The 23,370-nt window shown below is 42.0% G+C and overlaps 1 protein-coding gene across 10 annotated transcripts in view; it reads left to right on the forward strand.

Annotated features, from left to right (window-relative positions):
- LOC309615385 (zinc finger MYM-type protein 2) overlaps nt 1-23,370 on the forward strand; it is a 110,115-nt gene that overhangs the window by 79,758 nt on the left and 6,987 nt on the right. For 6 of the 10 annotated variants that reach the window (XM_082364892.1, XM_082364891.1, XM_082364895.1 and 3 more), the window contains 6 exons: nt 956-1,124; nt 2,008-2,159; nt 7,183-7,297; nt 7,926-8,177; nt 8,469-8,589; nt 9,869-10,742. In XM_082364892.1, coding sequence (XP_082221018.1) covers nt 956-1,124; nt 2,008-2,159; nt 7,183-7,297; nt 7,926-8,177; nt 8,469-8,589; nt 9,869-10,061 — 1,002 coding nt within the window. In that variant the 3' untranslated portion in view covers nt 10,062-10,742. Of the gene's footprint in view, nt 1-955; nt 1,125-2,007; nt 2,160-7,182; nt 7,298-7,925; nt 8,178-8,468; nt 8,590-9,868; nt 10,743-16,648; nt 17,532-21,889; nt 23,191-23,370 lie in introns of those variants that run through there. The other 4 variants (XR_014236789.1, XR_014236790.1, XR_014236792.1 and 1 more) reach the window with 3 other exon arrangements.

Below are 23,370 nucleotides of genomic sequence, written 5' to 3' on the forward strand. Positions count from 1 at the left end.
TTATTAGACAACAACTGAGACTATTTTCTAGGGAGCTGTTTTTTCCATTGTTACTTTTGATGAGGTTGAGGTACACAGTTTGTTATATCTGGTCTCATTGTAGCATCCCAGCACATAGGAAGACGTGCTAGACAATTCAGTCATTCAGGGATCCCAAATCTAAATGTGCGAACAGATATCATTGTTCTGAACATTTTATTAACAACTTTCTGTATTTCTGATTTCCAACGTAAAGCAAGGTTTAAAAAAAAAAAAGATGACTTTCACAAATTTCTCCAAAAAAGAAAGAAAGGAAAAATTGAAAAGGAGTGAGTACCTGCAGTAGAATGAAATTGGACTCTTACTTGACACCACACACAAAAATGAACTCAAAATGAGTCAAAAATCTAAATGTAAGAACTGAAATTCTAAAACTCAGAAGAAAACACAGGCCTAAATCTTCATTAACTTGGGTTAGACACTGTTTCTTAGATGTGACACCAAAAGCACAGGAACAAAAGGAAAAAATAGATGAATCGGGTTATACCCAAATTTAAAATTTTTGTACAGCAAACAGTACCATCAAGAAAGTGGAAAGGAGTTGAGGAGTCATCTCCTATGAGGTGGAGTCTTCAAGAAGTTCTTCAGTTTCTCTCTTACATTAACATTTGGAATCCTTCTATTTCAGATTTTAATTGTTATTTATGTATTTTCTCATCATCAGTGACTCTCAACTCACAGCAGTAGTTAATATGATTTTGTTGTACCAAGTAGTTTATGCAGAAATACAGCATTCCTGGAGAGAGGTTTCAAGTAATGTCATAGGTAACTGTTCTCAGATCAGAAATTCCAGTCAGTTCTGATCATGTAAATATATTTCTTTGTAATGTACATTTGTTGAGAGATGGCTTACATAAAGTCATGAAATATATAGGCTTAAGAAAAAGAAGATTTGACAGTGGTGTTTTACTACCAGGGAGCCAAGAGGAAGGCAGTGTCAGGGTACCAGTGTCATGACGACAGTTCTGACAACTCGGAATGCAGCTTCCCTTTCAAGTACACGTACGGGGTAAACGCCTGGAAACACTGGGTCAGAACGAGGCAGCTTGATGAAGATCTTCTGGTGTTAGATGAGCTAAAATCTCGTAAGTGTTCTGATTTTGTTTCCCCTATGTCCTATGTAAAATCAAGGTTTTTATTCATATTTTGGTAACTATTCTCCTGTGCATCCGTTTATGTGCATGAGCGAGCTTGCGCGCGCGTGCGCACACACACACACACACACAGAGACACACACACACGGGCACACACCGTGTTGCACAAATGAAGTCCTTACAGTAATGTCGGTTCATGGAGCTCTTGCTTGCTGGTCAGTACAACTCAAACAAACCTTCTGTTTCCTTACTGAAGTTGATGATTATGATGATTGTGGGTAAAGAAGAAAGTTTGCTCTAAGCAGATAGAGCCCTTTGCATCAGGCCAGACTCTTTACTGTGGATGGACCAGTCCATGGCACCACAAAGAGGGTAGGAAGTATGGCCTTATTAAGGTGCTAGAGTCAGACTGCCAGGGCTCCCTCACGTACTGGCATCTCAGTTCCCCAGCTCCAAAGGGGGGGGTAACAGTACCCACCTTGTAGGGTTGTCATGAGAATTACATTAGAAAATACACGTAAATTTAGAACATTCCTTCATCCACAGTAAAGGCTTAATGTTGACTGAAATTAGAATACCCATAGTATGTGAAAATCCAGAAGGTCTTCAAGTGAATCATTAATTACCATGAAGCTACATGTACTGTACATTATAAAAAAATGTTTTTCCTTGAAAAAAAATAAATAAAATCAAGGTTTTTGTTATTAACTGCCTTTGATTTTAAAAAGCATGAATGTAGCTTAAAATATTTTACATTTAAATGTAGCTGTTATTTTACCTTTAAATTCTTACACAGAATAAAGTGATTTCAGAAAGTTTCTTAATCTTAAGACAGTAAATAATAATTATTATTTTAAATTTTATTTCTTTTTAGCTAAGTCAGTAAAGTTAAAAGAGGATCTACTCTGTCACACCACGGCTGAGCTTGACTATGGCTTGGCCCATTTTGTCAAAGAGATCCGAAGGCCAAATGGGGAGAATTATGCACCTGACAGCATCTATTATCTTTGCCTCGGGATTCAAGAGGTGAGTGATTTCATGGTTACTTTTGAATATAACGTTGTTAAGAAAGGTTGTTGTGGTAGGTTCTTGGAGAAAAAAATGTTTTGCTTCAAGAATATTACAGAACATCCGGGTTTATTGGCTTACCAAGAAAGGCAAAAGTAATTTATTCGAAAATACTGGGGTATTATAAAGGGTTTTCTTAGCTACTTTGTATACAGGGGTTTCTGCTATAATGTGCTATGTCCCTAAAAGTGAACTTCAGGTTCTCCAAAACTGTGTACCAAAACCAAAAAGAACTTAGGTGAAAAACAGAGTTAGTAACGGACCCCTCGAAGCTCATGCATCTTTTGTAACAGGACTAATGATGTGTCTGTTTGTTACCATGTGTATATATGATAAACAGGTTGCTTTCATCCCCACCTTACAATTGCGAATAAATGAATTAACATTCTGAGGCATGGTGTATATATGTATATATAGATCTGTGTTGATATACATGTAAACAGATAAATGACTTCTCTCTGCAAATAGGTCTGTTTCATCTCTGATCTGTTTCTAACTTGTTAAATAGTGTAAGTACTCATTAGTTCTTTGGAATCATCTTATAAAAGATTTCATTCTTTAGAGGTTTTAGGTAAACTTCAACCACATGTCTGTGAATCTTGAATGAATACATTTCCCATAATAAACATGAAGATCCACTTTAGATAATGACTTTTAGTTTTTGAACAGATCGTACAGGTTTGAGCCCAGAGGTCAGAAAAGGTCCTAGCTTTACATCCTATGTATTTGTAAATATGGTAAATGATAGGAGGAAACATTCTTATGTAGAGTTTTGTTTATAGGCCTAAAATTAAATATTATGCTGCTAACAGGTAGTAGGTGCTGAAATAAATCACTGGAGAAAACTAGAATTGTCTTAATTTGTATTTCACTTTCCCTCTTCAGGATAGAAATTTGCCTAAGATTATCTAAGCAGTGGTGGGGAATAACACATAGCTCTAAATTACTGTGTATTCAGAGACCACCACATATTTTCCAGTAGCAAAATATTTACATATTAGAACTTCAAATACCATTAGAGGTTTGAAAGCTAAATGGATTGTAATATTAATGATTATAAATTATGTCTTCAAGTAGGTTCATTTTTTTCCAATGTTTTAATTGTGGTAAAATACATATAACAAAATTTACCATCTTAACTATTTTTAAATGTACAGTTCTGTGGTATAAAAGTACATTGATAATCTTGTGGAAACATCACCACCGTCCATCTTCATAACCCTCTTCATCTTGCAAAACTGAGACTTTGTCCCCATTAAATACTAACTCCTCATCCCCTACTCCCCCGCTGCCCCTGGCACCCACCCTTCTTCTTTCTGTTTCTGTGAGTTTGACTCTCCCAGGTACCACATGTAAGTGAAATCAGCATAATGTCCTGAAGTTCATCCATGTTGTAGCACACGTCAGAATTTCCTTTTTAAAATAGGTTCTTTATGTACTGAAAAATGTTTCCTCGAAATAAATTTTTACTATTGGAACAGTACTCTTAAAAATGGTCAAGATGGGGACTTCCCTGGGGGTCCAGTGGTTGGGACTCCGTGCTTCCAGTGCAGGGGGCTCGGGTTCAATCCCTGGTCGGGGAACTAGGATCCCACATGTCGTGCGGCGCAGCCGAAAAGTTTATAAAAAAGAAAAAGAAAAAAAAAAGGTCAAGGTGGTAAATTTTATGTTCTGTGTATTTTTACCACAATTGGAAAACCAGTTGTTTTACTCTTCTCATCACTGGACAGATTTTCACAGGCTTGATTTACTTTTTGTAAGAGTGTATGGTATCTATAACCAGCTTTAAAAATAATCTTCAAACTCACTGTGGTGTTAAGATGTCTAAAAGATAGTTTCCAGAAATCATGCTGTTTGTTGGTACTTCAAGGATGCTTACAGAGGTAGAAGCTGTTCTGGAAGAATGTGCGTCTTTTTCTGTGTGATGCGTTTACTCATTCCGTCCCCGGCTGACAACAAAAGCAGCATGGCTTCCTCTCCAAGCCCTGTGGACGTGTGGGGCAGGTGGTGTGTTGAGAAGTGAGGGTGGGCCAGCCTCTTTCCTCCCTCACAGATGCAGTAGCTAATCCTGTCCTTCCGATGGTGTAAGGGGTGGTGGCTGTCGCCAGAAGGTCACATAATGTGGAAATGTCGGAGGAAGAAAGAAGGGGCTGCGTGAGCCCCACAGTCCCGGTCAGCCTTTCACACACTGGTTTACATCTGTGTGCGCGTCCTTCACACCACGTTTACCCAGAATGGGTGGTGGGCACCCGTTCCCCTGGGTCCTCCCACCCCATCGCGCTTGGCTAGATGTGCGTGCATCTCCGTTTCTTTATGAATGTGGCAAAAGACACGGAAGCTTTGTCCCCAAGTACAGGGAACCGTGTTACACGCTTTGGTGTCTTTCCTTCCCTCTGCTTCCCAGTCGTTGGTGTCAGCCCCTGAAGACGTCTGGGTCAGAGCTCAGTGAATTCAGTCAGTGATGAGCATTCCTTTTGTTTTATAAACAGTATGCACCCCCCTCTCCCCCGCCGCAAGGTCTTATGTAATTGTCCTGACGAGCTGGTGCTTTTATTTCTAATCTTCCTTCTGACTAGCGGGAGTAACGGTAGGTCAACTCAGATGATGGTGCTCTGGCCTAGTTGCTGGTTAGCATACACGTGGTTTATATTCTTTATCCTTTTACTTTCCACTTGCTGTGTCTCCAGGTATAAAGTAGGTGCCTTTTAGGCAGCATATTGTTGGGCCTTGTTTTTTATTTTTTATTTACCTTTTATTTTTTTTGGCTGCATTGGGTCTTCGTTGCGCTGCACGGGCTTCTCATTGCGGTGGCTCCTCTTGCTATGGAGCACGGCACGTGGGCTCAGTAGTTGTGGCACATGGGCTCAGTAGTTGTGGCTTGTGGGCTGTAGAGCGCAGGCTCAGTAGTTGTGGCGCACGGGCTTAGTGGCTCCGCGGCATGTGGGATCTTCCCGGACCAGGGCTCGAACCTGTGTCCCCTGCACTGGCAGACGGATTCTTAACCACTGCGTCACCAGGGAAGCCCCCGGCCTTGTTTTTCAAATTAAAAATATTTTTAATCCAGTCTGATAATATTTGTCTTGGTGTGTTTCGACCAACAAAATTTTTTATTTAAAGAACCGGCTGGTAAACATTTTACGCTCTGTAGGCCATACTCAATCTGTGGAAAGCAGCCTGGGCGCGTGCACTCTGTTTTAAGAAAACTTGGTTGTATTTGTAAATAGGCAGCGGGCCAGCCTTCAGGACTGTAGTGCAGACCCCGGTTTAGACCTTTTACATTTAATGTAATTAATCACTGGATTGAAAATCCTGCTTGTTTGTGCTTGTTATACAGTTGACCCCCCTTATCTACAGGGGGTACTTCAGGATCCCCACTGGAGGGCTGAAGCCTGTGTATACTACACTGGCCTCTACACACCTACTTGTGATACAGTTTTGATTTGTAAATTAGGCACAGTAAGAGATTAACAACAATAATTAATAACAGAATAGAATAATTATCATAATATGCTGTGATGAAAGTTATGTGAATGTGGTGTCTCTCTCTCTCTCTCTCTCAGAAACCTTATTGTACAAATTTAACACCTTTTCCATCTTAACTAAGCACTGACCACCCTCTGTGGCTGTAGCTTTTATAGTTTGAGGTGTGACAGCAAAACTAGTCTGAATTTTTTTCCTGCTTTACGACATCACAGATAGAAGATTCGTTCTTACCGTGGATCTCAGCAACCTCAGCATCTGATTTTTTTCTTTCCTGATTAAGTCCAGAACTGTCACCTTTTCACTCAAAGGAAGCACTGTGCGTCCTCTCTCTGGCGTGTCCGAATTGCCAGCTTCACTCCTCCTGCCTTGGGGCCATAATTATGTAAAGTAAGGGTCACTTGAGCACAAGCCCTGCGACCCTGCAGTGGATCTGACAACCCAGATGGCCACCAGGTGGCTGATGGGCGGGACGCGCCGGACCAAGGGTGACTCACGTCCCTCCGGGCGGGATGACATGACATCGCGAGATTCCATCATGGCTTCTCAGAATGGCCTGCAATTAAAATTTATGAATTGTTTATTTCTGTCATCTTTCATTCAATAGTTTTGGACTTTGGTTGACTGTGGGTAACTGAAACCACAGAAAGTGAAACTGTGGATGATGGGGGCACTGTATCTGTTCTTTGTGGGGTTTTTTTGTTTTTGTCTTTTTCTGCTTTCTTTTGAATTATTTTTCTGTGATTACATTTATCTCCATCATTGGTTTATTATTTATGCCTGTTAAGTTATTTTTAGTGGGTTTGCAATGTGCATCTTCAGTTAATCATTATATACCTTCAAATCTTCTTGCCCTGTCTCACATGTGATAACCTCAAGCCCTGTAATCCCAGTTACCACCTCCCGTTCTTTGTGCTGTTGTCACACATTTTACTTGTACATTATTTTTACCCACTGGAGATGGACTTTGCAAACTTTGGTGTTTAAGTCATTCTTTAGCAACCCTCACTGTTAATGTTTGTCATAGTAAGTTGTAAGATTCATAAATTTGCCCTAACTCAAGGAGAGTGGGGCATAGAGAGGAAACAAGGGGAAAAGCATCAAGCTCACAGGCTGCTGGGAGAGGCTTCACGCACAGAAACCCTCCCGCCCTGCCCTCACCCTTCGTGTCCGTGGACTGTGTGCTGAGCATTGGAGCCACGTGCGCTGTTTGTATCTGACGGGCTGAAGATGCTCATCCAGTTCTCACGTTCTGAGCTCTTGCCTGTGTCTTTCAGCTTTGAGTTTTTTTAAGCAACAGATTAATTGGTAACTTACGTTTCTTTGATTTCCAGATATATAGATAAAGGCAATAATCTCTTATTAGTATGCTAATAAAGACAAAGATGTAAGACGTTTATTTTTTCCTTAGGAAATAGAGTGTAAGTGGTCTGTAATTAGCTCATATAAATCTTATATAAATTTTAAATCCTTAAAGTTTTTTTTTTTTTTTTTTTGGTAGTACTTGTATGGTAGTAATCGAAAAGACAGCATATTTATTGATCCAGGATTCCAGACATTTGAGCAAGAAATGAATAAAATACTCCGAAGTTGGCAACCAAGCATACTTCCAGATGGTAATGCTCCTTTAAATAAAATGTTACCGACTTGCTGCTGGGATTTTCTGTGTTTATAGAAAGTGTACTAAAGATAATTAGGAAATAATTTAAATGAGAGAGTACTTATTCATGGACGCATCAGCTCGTCTTTTGTTGAATTAGAAATGAATGTGGTTGATAGCTAGTGTTTATGAAGAACTTTGTAATAAACGTGACTCACTTTCTCTGGAGTAAGAAACTGGATGTTCATTTCTTAAGCCCTCCAGTTGAGATTCTGATGTAAATTTCTCTTAGAAACCTCTGTTTTAGATGCATAAAGAAAACTTGTTTGAATGGAAATCAGCTATTTTTTTTCAGGATTTCTACAGATTTAAACTTCCCTTCTGACCATGGTCTGCTTGTCCTCTGGAAGACCAGGAGCAGACTCCAGGCCTGACCCCAGGGGTGCTAGTTGTGTAGTCTGTTGTGTTTCCTGGCTCTGTGTTGTTTCAGAGCAGCATAGGTGATTCTGAAATTCATTCCAGTTGATCTGGAGTGAATGGAGGATTGGAATAGGTTTGTTCTTGAGTTAACTTCTACCTGTTTCTAGCTGGTTACGTGAAAACTGTTTATTGTAATTCTTTAAAAATCTTTCTCTCTGTTTAAGGGTCGATATTTTCTCGAGTTGAAGAAGATTATCTCTGGAGGATAAAACAGCTAGGATCACACTCTCCAGTAGCTCTTCTGAATACCCTGTTCTACTTTAACACTAAGTATTTTGGCCTGAAAACAGTGGAACAGCACTTAAGGCTTTCCTTTGGCACTGTGTTTAGGCATTGGAAAAAAAACCCTTTAACAATGGAAAACAAAGCATGTCTTCGATACCAAGTGTCTTCCTTATGTGGAACAGATAACGAAGGTAGTGTAACAGGTTTTCATTTTGGCATTGTCTGTGGCAGGGACTGCCACTTCTTGCCTTACTAAAGACCACCTGGGTCACTTGTTAAGAACCTAAGGACTGTCGTTTTCATAAGATAAGACAACCTATGTTGTCTGAAAATTAGGAATTACCAGAAGCCACGGTTTAGAGCTCTGAAGTACACCTGGTCCCATTCTTTGGTGTAAGAGATACTGGGGGTGATCAGAGTGAATGGTGTCACCTTTGTTCAAGGTTGGTCTTAGAAAGTTTATGTAATTTTTATTTCTTAAGATAAAATTACTACTGGAAAAAGAAAACATGAAGATGATGAGCCAGTATTTGAACAAATTGAAAATACAGCCAATCCTTCTAGATGTCCTGTGAAAATGTTTGAATGCTACTTGTCTAAAAGGTAAGTGTTAATGACATTTGATTTTTTTTAAATGGTAGTAACAGTTAGTTGCTGTGAATGTATCACTACCAAGAGGTGACGTTTTTTTCCTTGGTCCTTTTTTTTAGATTTCTCTCTTTTCTCACTTATGACGTCCTTTCAGTTATAACGTTTTTAGTCCTGTTATTATAAAATACCCAGCTTATACTTCATGTTTTAAGCACATGTTAAGAAATCGCTCTCTACTAACGAAATGACTGCTGTTGTAGAGGGTCAGACAGTACATGTCTTAGGCTTTCTGGGCTGTGGTGTCTCTGTTGCAGCCAGCTCTGCTGTGGCGAGCAGAGAGCAGTCCTGCTGGGCCTGGGTCCCGGTGACGCCCTGGTGAGAAGGTGGAGAGAGGCGAGCCCTCAGTTGTGGAGGGAGATCCCTGAGGCGTCTGCAGGGCGCGGCGTCTTCTCAGGGCCCTGTGCGTTCCAGCTGCACCACTGCTTTCCCCCGCGGGTACCGACAGGCGTTTAAAATATTTTAAACCAGTGAAATTTTTAGAGACCACAAATTATTTTATGCTTGTTCATTATTTTAAGTATGCACTCTGTAATTTTTAAAAGGCAAGCATGAACTCAGAATGTATTTTCTTATGTAAACAGTTTTATAAATTGTTTTTATAAATTTTCTCCAGGTTAACTTTCAAGAACCATAAAAGCAGTAATGTCACCTATAGGATGATTATTTTTAATAATTAATATTTCTGACGATAGTTTTGGGTGGCCCTGCACCAGTATCTGGATCTTCCAATGGTAGTAACTATTTATTAGTTGGAAATTCCTATCTCAGTATTATCTTATTTTAAAAATTATTTCTTTTGTGTAACGTTGTTAAGTATTTTTATTTTATGTGCTACCATATTTCATCAATTCTAAGACACATTTCTCACATTTTATGCTGTCTCTGAAACGGGGATGCATGTTATAATTGATGCATCTTGAAATTATAATTGGCAGTGCTTTACTTGTTTAATGGCAATATTAAAATAATGATTAAAAATAATGTTTCTATCGATGGTGTCTTGGATTCAGTGAAATACAGAATTTAAATTATAGTGGGAAAATAATCTTTTATTGTAGAAATTAACTTTCAGAATATCTCAGTGATAGAATATTTAATGTAGGTAATTATGCATGTGGTCTGCCCAGGTAATGTGGTTAATGGTAGCAGAATTATTCTTGAAAGAAAAGAAGGAAGTTGTGAGGAATTTCGTGTACATACTGTGACATGGACTTTCTCCTTTCTCCTGAAGTCCACAGAATCTTAATCAGAGAATGGATGTTTTCTATTTGCAACCAGAACGCTCTAGCTCTGCAGACAGCCCTGTCTGGTACACGTCTGCTTCGCTGGACCGAAACACCTTGGAAAATATGCTCGTACGGGTTCTTTTAGTAAAAGATATTTATGATAAAGACAATTATGAACTGGACGAAGACACAGAGTAAAAAGGAACGTTTTAGAAGCAATCGGGAGAAAACAGCATTAGATAGTCATGCTGCTAGATCTTTACTATGGAAAACATTTCAAGTTTACTCCTTCTGTTTTGAGTTTTGTAGCAGTGTACCCACACTGGGTATTACCTTGTAAATAATCTGTGAGTGAAAGTTGCCATTATTCTATGTAGTGGTTTTAGGATACTTACAAATACATTCAAATTCTTTTTTTTATTATTATTTATTTGATTAGGTATGTTTGTAACTTTTTACATTACAAGATATGAATGAGAATGTGCCATGTATAATTTTTTCTTGTAGTAAGAAACACCCATATTGCACAACTCTGCTGTTGCAAAGCTTCCTGCAAAGGGGGCTCTTCTGCTGGGTTCTTGACAAGATGGTTGTGTGTGGGGAGCACCTACTAAAAGTTTAGAACTTGCAGTGTCTTTCAGAATTTTTAAAATAAACTGTAAACTAATAGGCTGGGTTTTTTGTTTTGTTTTTTGCGGGGGTTTTGTTTGTTTGTTTTATGCTTTAGTTACTGAAGCCTTACCAGGTTATGTAGAGAGATACCATCTTCTGTACCAAAAATAGACAAGAAAATGCTGTCGATACTGGTGTACTGTAATGTGAATCTATACTGGTGAACAGAACTTTTTGTTCCCCTTATTAAAACCTTAGTGTCCTTTTCTCATTTGTGGCTTTCTGCATCACCCCAAACAATAATAATTATGTATATATGCTTATATATATGTGTGTGTATATGTACATATGTGTATACACACACACACATATATAAAGAATGATGTTGATAACATGATCATGGAGACATTTTCTTTGCAAAAACGATGAAAATATAAAATTCTGTTTTCTGTGTCAACACTAAGCATCCCAAATCCCCTTCATTTATAAGCGTTTGGTTTTCCTCTCCCCTCGAGGATACAGGTCACGCTTCCATCCCCGGGTGGTACTCCACAGTTTCACCAACTTGAGGAGGATTCTTGTGCCTGCCCTCAACTATGACTGATGCACACGCTGGGTATTTAAGAATGCCACTCCTGAGACTGTTGTTACGGAAAGTCGAGCTAGTTTAAGTAAGATAGCACCCGTTTCACTATGAGGGTTAGCAGGGCAGTGACTGACGGTTTAGACTGATGGATAAAGTGTATCTCGAAGGGAATTACGTTCGATGTTAGATTGTTTGGCTTTTACATTTTAATTACTTCTTACAGAAGATTGCATTAAAAAAACTTTGTACTTCTGCTTAGCGATTTATCCATTCAGACCTTTTCTTTTAGAACAAGAAGTTTACATAAAATCCTACCTTCTAAAGACCGAGAAAGTGCCAGCTGCAGTTATCATGAAGAAATCCTTTGGCTGACTTCATAGAGCTTGAGTGTGATCATGTAGTCTTGTTTCCAGTTCCTCAGTCACCACAGTGATGTTCGTTATTAAAACTGTTTGGGGGAAATTGGGCTATTTTCCACAGTGGTTAAGCAATGTCTACACATCCCCTAAATATTTCTCTCTTCCTTGGGATAAATGTTAGCATTCAGAAGAAATCTTCTCATTTATGATTTGGAAAATTTCACGAGTGTAATCAGCTGTATATTTAAGCAATAATTAACAAATATTTTTGGCATAAAAATTACTTTATAATGTTCTAACTTGTTTTATAAGTTTGAATAACGTTTCTGTCCCTTAATTGATTTTGTATTTCTGGATTTGATAATCAGACTGACAGTAGCAAATCTGATACACTTAAATAGGTATAGATTGCTTGTTGTCTGTTTAATGAAGTAGTTAACATATTTAAAATATATAATACAAAAAATTTCTCATCCTCACCTTTTTCCAGAACTACTGCTTTAAGCACTTTTCATATAAACGCATATTGTTGATTAAAGGTGATTAATCCTAACCATCTTTTATTCTTTGAACTGGTGCTATATTCCATCAAGAGCAATAAAGTTTTCCCCAAATGTCACTTAATGTATATTTTACCAAATACCCTACATTTCTGCTATGATCCCACTATTAATAGCACCTTGTCTTGCTATTTTCATTTCCTTTATTGTACATTTTGGCTTTTCTAAACAGAAGTGTCTACATAGTTTTGATATTGATATGATTAAGGATTTAGAGCTCTTGTCTTTGTCTTGATTGCAATCCAAGGATTGGTTAACTTGACTCTCAGGGGGGGGAAAAAAAATAATACTATTTTATGAGAATTGTTTGTTCTGTGAAACTTGCTTCATCTAGAATATGTTTCGTTAGTTCCTGGATCTCCTTAGTTTGTGTGGTCCTAGATGACTGCTGAGAAAAGGGTAGTGAAATGATAGTTTCTTTCTGCTTCTTAGTGATTTCTGATGACGGCATCCTGTAAATATAATATTGTTGCCTTTAGATGTCTGTTGGAGATGCTATATTTTTCTGTTCTGAAGATTTTGCCATTTAAAATGAATCAAATGAAAAAGTTTTTATCCATATTGAGAAAACTGAATTTCCCATGCAAAATTGAACACTTTGCCTTTTTTTTTTTTTTTAAGACTTTTAACTGTATTGGGTAATGTAAGATATTAAAGGACTTTTCTAGGCAAGAAGCTCAACTCTTCTTTTGGCCATAAAAATACTTTTTGTTTGAATAGTAGTTCATGTTTCTTTCTCTCCTACTGCGTGGAGTTGTTACCAGTGGATTGCACACGCTGAGGCAGGGAGAGGGGGCGTGTTGTGCTGTGCGTTCAGACTTCTGTCACTTTTCTGATGGGGTTTCCCTCTGTCCTGGGCGACTGTGCTTTGTGGTTGAGGTGGTTATGAGTGTACCGTGTTAAGGGTCACAGTAACGCAGAAGTGATAACATTGCACGGTTTTGGTCTGTACTACTCTAATATCGGTCCATTTAATCTGAGATCTTAAATGTCTTGCAGACTTAAATCACTGTGAAAATTTACACTTTTATTTTGCCAGTTACTTCCAAAATGTATTGTGATACGCATATCACTTACGTTCTGAGTGGACACTGCCTGTAGGATCATCTCCTTACCCCCTCAAACAATGCAGTCATGAAAGTGTGCATGAAAATGTTTTTAAAGAATAAATTTCTTTAACTAAATTACAATACTGTTGAATTTTCCCCCTTAATAAGCCCCTTACTCATTTTTAGAGAAGTTCTTTGGGTTTTAGGTATTCCATTCTACTATGTTCTTAGGAATAGACCATTGTTAATGTTGTTTTCCTGTATTAAGTACTTTTTTTGTCGTTTCTGGGTATATCATGCTTGAAAATGATACCACTTAACAAAATCTTATAAATTTAGAAATTGATGACCAGAACAGGTTAATTGTGTCAGTCTGGATCTGAGAGTAGAAACATTTAAAATGCTGTCTCGATTTGTACTTTTTTTTTTCCTCTTTACTTAGAATCTAGGTACCCCAAAATACCTAGAGGGTATTTACTTAGAGGGGTACCCCAAATAAGTTGCTGTGATCCCCTGCCTTATAATGAACTGGACAAGAGAAAGTTGTTCTTAATATCTGGACATATAATGTTCTAATTAATTACTGAGTTAAACAATCCATGAATTTAGACCTTTTGAGAAAAAAGAACCAAAGAGAAACTAAGATTTAATCTGTAAATAAAGTATGTATTAGGAATAGAACCGGAGGGGGTCCACAGATCCTGTGGGTTTACCAACGGAGGTCATTGTATTGTTGGATAACTCCTCAGAGGTAAACTCAGCACATGAAAATTCACTATCCCAAAATCTAAACAACAAATCTTTGTTTCATATTTCCCCTGTGCTAAAGAGCTACTACCAACCATGGTAGTTAGGGAGGGAGAGAAAATAAAAGATTAAGACAGCAGTGTTCCAAAGGTTACAATTATGAGGGGAAACAAGATATACTTGTATGGTTATTTAACTCCTAGGGAACACGTAGGGAATGTATCCATAATAGTTTAAAACAGAGAAGATGGTGGACACTCAGAAATACCCTAAAAGGCTATTATGGTCTAGAGTAGTTTTCATAGAAGTAGCACTACCTGTGGTTTATTTAGATTCCTGTAACCTTGACATTGCTTATGGCTCTGTAAGAAATGGTCAGTGGAGCAATTTCTGGTTATTTTAATGGTTCCATTTTGGTGGCATCAGTCCTCACCTCTGGCTTTCAGACTAACTTGTAATAGCACCCAAAGGGGTCGCTAGAGCATGAGTTAGAGATAATACTGAAAAGTATGAAACCACATTGAATTAAGATAATTCAGCTTCTAGTTTATGTGATGTGGATGGAACATACGAGGTCCAATACATTATAGAAATTTAAAAGAACTTCAACCACTGAGGATTTATTTCATAGCAATTGCTTTTGAAAAAAATAGAATCTCAAATTTTTTTAGGTCACCGGTGTGCTGCTCATAACCCTATGAGCAAGATGAAACGTTTCCATTTTGATTACGTATTTGTACTTCTAAACTGCCGTCAGCAGATGGCAATAGTGTACAGCACCAGGCTTCAGTGGCTTTTTTGTCTCTGTTTATACGACTGTAAGTATACTGTAGTCCCTTAGCAGAAATTCTTGGGGGTTTAGAATTCAGAATTTTCTTTTTCAAAAATATGTGTGCTTGTAGGTTACATAGGACCCTCAGTGGGCTCGGGGCAACACCCTGTAATCGGTATCTCCTCAGCAATAAATCAGGTATCGATAGTGACGGGGTGAGCGGTGTGCGGCCACAGAAAGCTTTGCATGGCTTAGCTCGGCTTTTGTCACAAGCACAAAAAGCTAGATTTTCAAACTTCTTGGATCTCAGACTTGCTGATGAGGAATTGCAGGCCTGTAATAAAACTAGTGGCAGATCTAGTATTTTCCTTCAATAAAACATCTAGTATTTTTTTCTCTTGTATAGCTTAGTTTGGGTAGAGTTAACTGAAGGCTTGCTGTAAAATTTGCCTGTTCAATTTAAAGGAAAATGCAAGGAATGCTTAGAACAGGCATAAAGATAATGGCAGTTGTAGAACCATTATTGAATGCTGAAACTTAAGAACACCTGCTTTCTTTTACTTTCCTTTTTGCCTCAGTATTTGTAGCATGACTGTTCTACATAAATGGGATAGGCCTTTCTGAGTGGCTGCTGTCGTGTCCTGGAGCCATTGTTTATTCATTCAACAAACACTCGAGTGATGGTTCGCTCAGGTACCCTAAGCCAGGTACTGGGAGCACAGTGCCTCTCCTCAAAGACTTAGTCTAGTTGGAGAGAAGTGAAAGTGTGATGGAATGTCAGAATAAGATGGGGCCATGGGCGCCATTGAGCACAATCACTTGTACGGTGAAATAAATTAATACACAGGTCAAGTAACTTATCGAGCCCCTGCTCTTAGAGACTGCAGGCCAGGTCTCTGTACTGTGCCCTCTGCTTCCCGTCCTGCAGAGGGAGAGTGGGCGCCAACCGCCCGGGTAGGGCAGGGCCACGGTCACGGGCGCCATGCTGCAGGAGCAGGTGTTTCACCAGAAGGTAAGGTCGCGGCCTGGGGCAAGTGTGCTTCCCTGCTCTGTCCCGAGCACCTGGAGAAGCTCCCAGCATACGCTAGGTGGTCATAAATGTTTGTTGAGTGAATTATTGATTGTAAGTACCTTAAGGTTCAAGCACCTTGAAAGTGAACCATGGGGAGCGTGACCCACGATCCGTGAAATAGTGCCTGCTTTATGGTTTGCCTTTGGCGCTGGTCTCCTGGATTCTTTGTGTGTGTCCAATTTGCCCTGTGTTCGCTGGTGCTGCTTAAGCTCCTGTAACCTTCCGTTTATGACGGCCGAGGGGGTTGGGATGTAGGTCTTGATGATTCGTAGTAGTGATCAAAATAGAAACACTTAAAAATCACTTGTGAAGTTTGTTAAAAATGCAAATTTCTGGGACTTCCCTGGTGGTCCAGTGGTTAAGAAGCAGCCTTCCAATGCAGGGGACACGGGTTCGAGCCCTGGTCCGGGAAGATCCCACGTGCTGCGGAGCAACTAAGCCCATGCGCCACAACTACTGAGCCTGTGCTCTAGAGCCTTCGAGCCACAGCTACTGAAGCCCGTCCGCCTAGAGCCCGTGCTCCACAAGAGAAGCCACCGCAATGAGAAGCCCGTGCACCGCAATGAAGAGCAGCCCCCGCTCGCTGCAACTAGAGAAAGCCTGCGCGCAGCAATGAAGACACAACGCAGCCAAACATAAATAAATAAATTTATTTTAAAACATCTGCCACAAACATTTTTTTAAAAAAATGAAATAGAATTGAACGGAATAGAACTTAACACTGGCGTTTTTCTCATGAAAATTGTTCTGTACTTGTGTACTGAAATATGCTTTTTGGTCAGAGTTTGAAAGACCCCCTGCAGGAAACTCACTGAGAGAAGCCACACATCCGTGGAAGGACTCGCTGTTAATGGGAGCCTTCTGTTTTGTTTTCAGTCCCGCTTTCTTGGTTTCACCTACATCGAGCTGTAGCGAATTGTGAACAGACAAGCTTTTCGTTTCGCCGTAACTAAGTGGCCGCCCGGCTCATTTGAGATGGACATTTTGTCTGCCTGTTCCCATAAGTTTGAGGCTTTTTTTTCTTCCAGGGTGGCTGTGGGGATGAGATGAATAGTTGCTGGAGTGCTTTCTGTGGGAAAGCCCACGAGGTATTGTTGAGACGGTCTCCAAGTAAAGCTCGGTAAGTGGTGCAGCTGTGAGCCCAATTCAGGTCTTCCCCGGGCCTGAGTCTCCTTCACCCCTCTGCTGTCCACTTGCTGTTCTGGTCTACGCCGGCTATCCAGGAACTGCTTCCACTGATAGAAGGAATGTTTCGTAAGCATCTACCAAGACTGGAGTGAAGGCCGAGCTGCAGCACAATTCTGGAAGGTAGGCAGATGGACTTGGGGGCCACGAACAGCCGCCCCCGGAGCAGGTGCCCTGCCTGCCCCTCACCTGCTGCTCTGTCCACCCACTGTTTCTCCTCGATTATTTTCAGACCTTTTCCTCTCTCCTCAGTCTAACACTTTCCCCCATACTGAAGCTCAGGGGTCAGCAAACTCATGTAAAGGACCAGAGAGTCAATATTTTAGGCAACATGAAGCATGGTATGTGGGCACTTGCAAGAGAAAGCAAATTTCCACAGATTTTTTACTGACCAAATTCGAAATATAATAATTGAGTACAACATTTCCTAATACACAGCTACAATGAGGAGGACGGAAGGTTTCACTGTCATCAAAATTGATGGCAAATGTTCCCCTCTTAGCTTTTATGTATTTCACCTTTGAAAACGCGTTTTCAAACGTAAGTGCGGCCACATTGCTCTCAGTCTGTGAGCACAGGGTTTTAATTAAGCACGTTTCTCACTTGGGAGGCGTTTGTACAACTTCCTAGATTTTGATACTTGATGTTTGCCTCTCAGCAAGTCATTATGTTGCAGATTCATCACTTCCAACTGAAGATTAGAGGGAATCTCCTCAGTTGCAAAAGGTAAATAAAATTTGAAATACGGAATTTTCCTTTACAATTGCAATGGTCTTTGAAAAACACTGCTGGATCTGTCATCTGAGCTTGGAAAATATACCTGCTCTATGTGGGTGGGAAACGTGTGTGGGAACCGAGATGTTGCTGCTTTCACTTGGGACAGCCTGAGAAGTGACGTTACTTGGGACAGCCTGAGAAGTGACGTTACTTGGGATTCAGGCAGCGTTCGTTGCTGGAAGTAACTGCGGTGTGTTTTGTGTACAAGCACTGCTTTGGAGAACACTTTGTTTTGATGTGGTGGGTTTGCACTGGTAAGAAATAAATACGTGCCATGGGGGCGCAGGGCGGTACACTCAGTGCTCGTCAGTTTAGGTTGACTTTATTCGGGAACTTCTTCAAGCCTGCAACAACAGCTGATTTCCCGTGACAGTGGGTGGGTGCCGCTCCGCCTGTTCAGCCCGGGGGACGCCTGGCCGTGGACCGCGTGTGGCCTCTGACCCAACACCAGGGGCTCGCCCTGACACCTCTGGCTCAGTGTTCACCTCAGGGCCCGCTGGTGAGCGGATAACCCGCTGAACACTTCCATTTCAACGAAGGCGGCTTCTACTCCACGCGCGTTTTTGCACCGTTACTCACCTCTTCCCAGATGCCACTTTCAGGTTTTCCTGAGTGAGTGTTGCGTCAGCTTGTTTGAAGATATTCTTGTCTGTAGTTGTCACCTATAGACAAATCATGGAGGCCAGTCTTCAGGCCCTTCAGACTTGGCATTGACTTCTTGGAGAGACAGCTGAGCAATTTGGGTAAAAATTCTTTTCACTCTTCAAGAGCTGAGGAAAAGCACTTGAAGACATTTGCCTCATATTTCAATTTTTGACTCTTCAACTCTGAGCTACTCTTTTGCCAAAAGGCTGCGCTTGTTTTCTCTGGATACATTTCTTTGGCTGCTGCAGTCAGATGATTTGATTTGATCCATAAATGTGCACCTGGCTGACAGATGAGCCACTTGGAAACTTACTTTGGTTGCAGCCTCATTCGGATGTTTATGTTTTGTGAGGAAATCCTGCTGGAATAAGGTATTCCATCTTGCGTTTTCTAGCTTTCTGACCGTCGCTCTCCCGTAAGTTGGAAACACTGGGATGGAGCCCCAGTCTAGTCGTGTTGTGCATATTGCATTCCTTCAGCACAGCTGGGGGTCTTTGCAAAAGCAGCACAACAAACGCCCTGTAATTCAATAACAGTAATGCAGCATGACATTTGGAGAACATTTTGTTTCAACGTGGTGGGTGTGCACTGGTAAAAAAATAAATAAATATGTGACCCGGGGGCACGGGCAATACACCCAGCACGCGAAGCACTGCCTGCCCGCTGGTGGGAGAGGCCGGACCACCCTGTGCATCTAAGCTGCCCTGGATGACGCGCCGCTGCAAAGGCATGGATGGCTGTGTTCCCATAAGACTTCAGTTGTGGACACTGAAATTTAAATTTATGTCGCGAAATATTTTAAATTAATTTCCGAACCATTAAAAAACGTAAAAAAGTCATCGTTGGCTAGTGTGCTGCGCAGAAACAGGCGGCGGGTGAGGTGTGCTGAGTCGCTTGGCCTGCCTCTTCCTTCAGTGGAAAACACGAGCGGTGTCCCAGCCGGCAGAAGGCTCCGTGGGTCCCCGTCACGTTCACCTACAGCGCGTGGGCCTCCTGCCAGCCTGCGCTCCCTTGGAGGGCTTGTCTTTCAAAATCCTCTGAAATTCCCCACACACTGTGGCAGAATTCCTCAGAGTTGTCTGTCCTCGTGGTCCTTAACTCCTGTTTTCTCTTAAATGTTGAGAAGTTTTCTGTCCATCATCCCACTAGGCGAGCTCACCGTGTCACCAGGACCCGTGGAGACGCTGAGGCCTCGTGTTACTAGCCGGTCAGCAGCTGCAGGTCACTGCCTCTTTCTGAAATGCTTTTTAAAACTTAGTTTCCCGTATTCTACGTTCTCCTGATTCTTCTACTTCGTATAACGCCTCTTCTTGGTATTTTGATAATATCCCCCTTGTCCTCTGACCTCTAAAAGCTGGGGCGTCTGTTCTATTAACTGAGCCCTTTGGGCTCTCGTGTGGGCTTAGTGGCTCTCAGTGCCGTCGATACACTATGGACTTCATCACACGTGTGAAAATAAACATATCCAAACTGAGGAATAAAGGGAAGAAGGCTCTATTTTGCTGTAGTACTTTAGCTGCATTAACTCAGTTGACACAATCGCCGTGAAAGCCAGGCTTTTACGATCTGTAAAAGGCCAGATAGTAACCATTTTAGGCTTTGTGGGCCCCTTAGCAGTTTTGTCTCATGTTCTTCTTTGAGTTTTTTCAACCTTTTAAAAATGTAAAAATCATTCTCAGCTCACAGGCCATGCAGACACAGGCTGTGGGCCAGATCTGGGCTGTGGGTTGTGTGCTGGCCTCACTAGGAGCCATTGTAGGGTAGTTGTATTATCCCTATTTTGCAAATGGAGAAACTGAGGTACAAAGAGGCTGAGTAACTTGCCCAAGCTCACCAGCTAGGAGGTGATGGAACTAGGGTTCCCATGGGTGGCTCCAGACACCACGTGTTCAGTCACTACACTAGTGTCTAGAAGGCTAAATACATCCAACAAAGAGCTAATGATTTACGCCCCAGCATCCCAGGAATTGGATTAAGCAGATACCCTGAAGATAGGGTGTAGTAGATGGTTTAAAAGTTTGTAAAAGAAGCCGTTTAGCCCTTTCCAAAATCCTCTGCCCCAGCAATGCAGCGTTCCCCACGCCCATGGGGTCTGGAGGCTCAGGGGAGGGTGAGGCCAAGGGCCGCAGACGCCAGGCGGGACTGACAGGAGGGCTGGTGGGAGACCCAGCCTAGCGCCCAGGAAGCTGGAGATCTGGGGCACCCCCAACCCCGGGAAACAGACAAGCCCAGGACAGGAGGCAGAGACCCCACAGTCTGCTCCCCACGGTGAGCCTTCCTTGAGTCTGGCAGGAGCCCCTGCTCATGTCCACAGCCTCCTGTCAGGTGTCTTCTCGTTCTGGAGAAAGGACAGACACTTCCAACTGGAAAGATGGACATCCAAATAAAAGGAAGGTGCAAGAAAAAACTACCGTGGAGGAAGCAGAAGAAAACTTTTAAAAAGTTTAAAAGTGATATTCGAGGGAAGAGAAACACAGGAAGCAGTCAGAAGCTATGGAAAAGGAATGTTAGATTAAAAATGCGATGGAGGGACTTCCCTGGTGGTGCAGTGGTTAAGAATCCACCTGCCAATGCAGGGGACACGGGTTCGAGCCCTGGTCTGGGAAGATCCCACGTGCCGTGGAGCAACTAAGCCAGTGCGGCACAACTACTGAGCCTGCGCTCTAGAGCCCACGAGCCACAACTACTGAGCCTGTGCTCTAGAGTCCATGAGCCACAGCTACTGAAGCCCACGCGCCTAGAGCCCGTGCTCCGCTACAAGAGAAGCCACCGCAATGAGAAGCCCGTGCACGGCAACGAAGAGTAGCCCCCGCTCGCCACAACTAGAGAAAGCCCGCACGCAGCAACGAAGACCCAACACAGCCAAAAATAAATAAATAAAAATTTTAAATATATACGATGGAAATACGCAGTAGAAAGACTGGATAACAAGGTTGGGAAGATTTACATAAAGGCGAGCAAGAAGATGAGAAAGAGCAAAGTATGAGAGAGAAAAGAAAATTTGAGTTTCGGCCTAGGAGGTCCAACGTGAAACAACCAGAAGTTCCAGAAAGAACAGAAAATGCAGGGGAGGAAGATGGAACAGGGCCCAGGGCGCACAGAGTGACTAAAGACTTCTGTGACCCAAGACACATCGTTGGGAAATTTAAAAAGTCTGCATGTGAAGAAAAGATTCTAAAGGGAAGGATTAAAAAAACAAAACATCACATACAAAAGATCAGGAGTCAGAATGTCATCAGGCTTTTTAGCAGCAGTGCTGGGAGATAGAAAATGATGGCACAGTGCCTTTAAAATTGTGACAAAAGTGATTTCCAGTTTGGAATTCGGTAGCTTGCCAGACTACCAGGATGTGTTCAGATATGCAATTCTCAGAAAGTTTACCTTTTGGATACATTTGTCAAAAAGCAACTCAATTCCCCCCAAAATGAGGTGACCAAGGAGGAGAGGGAAGATGTGGGTCCAGGAACAGGATGGGCGGGAGGTGACGGGTCGGGACCAGGGTGCGTCTCTCCCGGCCCTGCCTTGTGGTGCTGGAGCTGGACCCGCCCAAGTCTCCTTTGTGATGTCACAGTGTCAGGTCTCGCTGGAGGGCACTGGAGGGCCTGGAGAGAGTAAGGGGCTGGCTTCTCTTGGGTTTCAGGCGTCGGTTTTCTCTTTTCCAGGCAAGACGGCCAGGTTTCACTGAAACCTCAGCACTGGCACATCACCCACCTTTTCTGCCACCAGGAGGTCACAAGCACAGGTCTCTGCCCCGGGGGGAGGGCGCTCTCTCCCCATCCCAGAGACAGCAGCTGCTCCCTAGCCCCGATGTTTCCACACTTAGAGTTGTCAATTCCCTAATTACTAGTTAATAATTGTGTTAAATTTTCTCTGTTCATATTACTGGTGTGCTGTCTCCTGGCTGGACCCTGACTGCACACACGGTACTATAAACACTGAAACGTATTTTGCCAAAATGTGGGATGTGGTTGTGTTGGGACAGTGGTGTAGGGAGACGTTTCTGGGTGGGTACACGAAGGGTGTGTGTAGAAGCGGGGCCAGTCTTCTGTGGTGGGGAGTCAGGAGATGACATTACACATTTTAAAACTCAAGAAAATGCACTGCAAGTATGTTTAGAAATACGGTTGTAATGACCAGAAGAAAGAGCTAAGTGATATGGAAGTTCTTGCCTTTGGGCAACAGGACAGGAATCACGAGTGTGACAGGAGACGGCTAGGTCTTGCTATTTGCCCTTGGTACTGCTTTGTTTTTAAATCATATAAATGCACTACTGAAAAAAATTAAATTAATTCACAATAACCCAAAGGTGGAAACAACCCAAATGTCTATCAATAGATGATAAACAATGTTGTGTGTAGATACAAGGAGATATTATTTAACCTTGAAAGGGATGGAAATTCTGATACATGCTACAACATGGATGAACCTTAAAAACATTATGCGAGGTGAAATAAGCCAGACACAGAAGGAAAAGACTTATGATTCCATTTATATGAAGTACCTAGAACAGGGAAACTCATTGAGACAAAGGAGAATGGTGGGTGCCAGGGGCTGAGGGGAGGGAGAATAGGGAATTAGTATTTCATGGGTACAGGGTCTCAGCTTGGGAAGATGGAAGAGTTCCGGAGCTGGATGGTGGTGGTGACTGCACGTCAGTGTGGATGTACTTAATGCCGCTGAACCACACACTGAATAGTGGTTACAGTGGAAAGTTCCATGTATATTTTATAAGAATGAGAAAATTTGATAAAAATTGGTGCATTAAAAATATGAGTCTCAGAGAAAGAGCATTAATTCATGTCCGCGACTTGAAACGGGAACGTCTGTGAGGAGCTTGAGCCTTAGCCTGAGCGTGAATTTTAATTTGCTTTTTTCTGTGCCAGCGTCAATGTCCCCCTTCCTCACCTGGGCCGCCGCCTCGCTTCCTTATCTGGGTCGTGATTTCGCCCCAGCGACGAACCAGGTGTGTTGGGAGCTGCACTTGGGTGCCAGCACTGCCCCCCCTACCAGGGCGTACGTGGACGCCCTGGAGGTGGGACAGCGGTCCTCGCGGGGTCCCCGCGGTCACACAGGACAGACGGCGGATGGACAGACGGACGGGGAGGGGGAGGTGCGGGGGCGTGGGGCGAGCCTGCGGTCGGGT

This window comes from Balaenoptera borealis (assembly GCF_965194805.1).
Source record: "Balaenoptera borealis genome assembly, chromosome: 18".
Taxonomy (NCBI): Eukaryota; Metazoa; Chordata; class Mammalia; order Artiodactyla; family Balaenopteridae; genus Balaenoptera; species Balaenoptera borealis.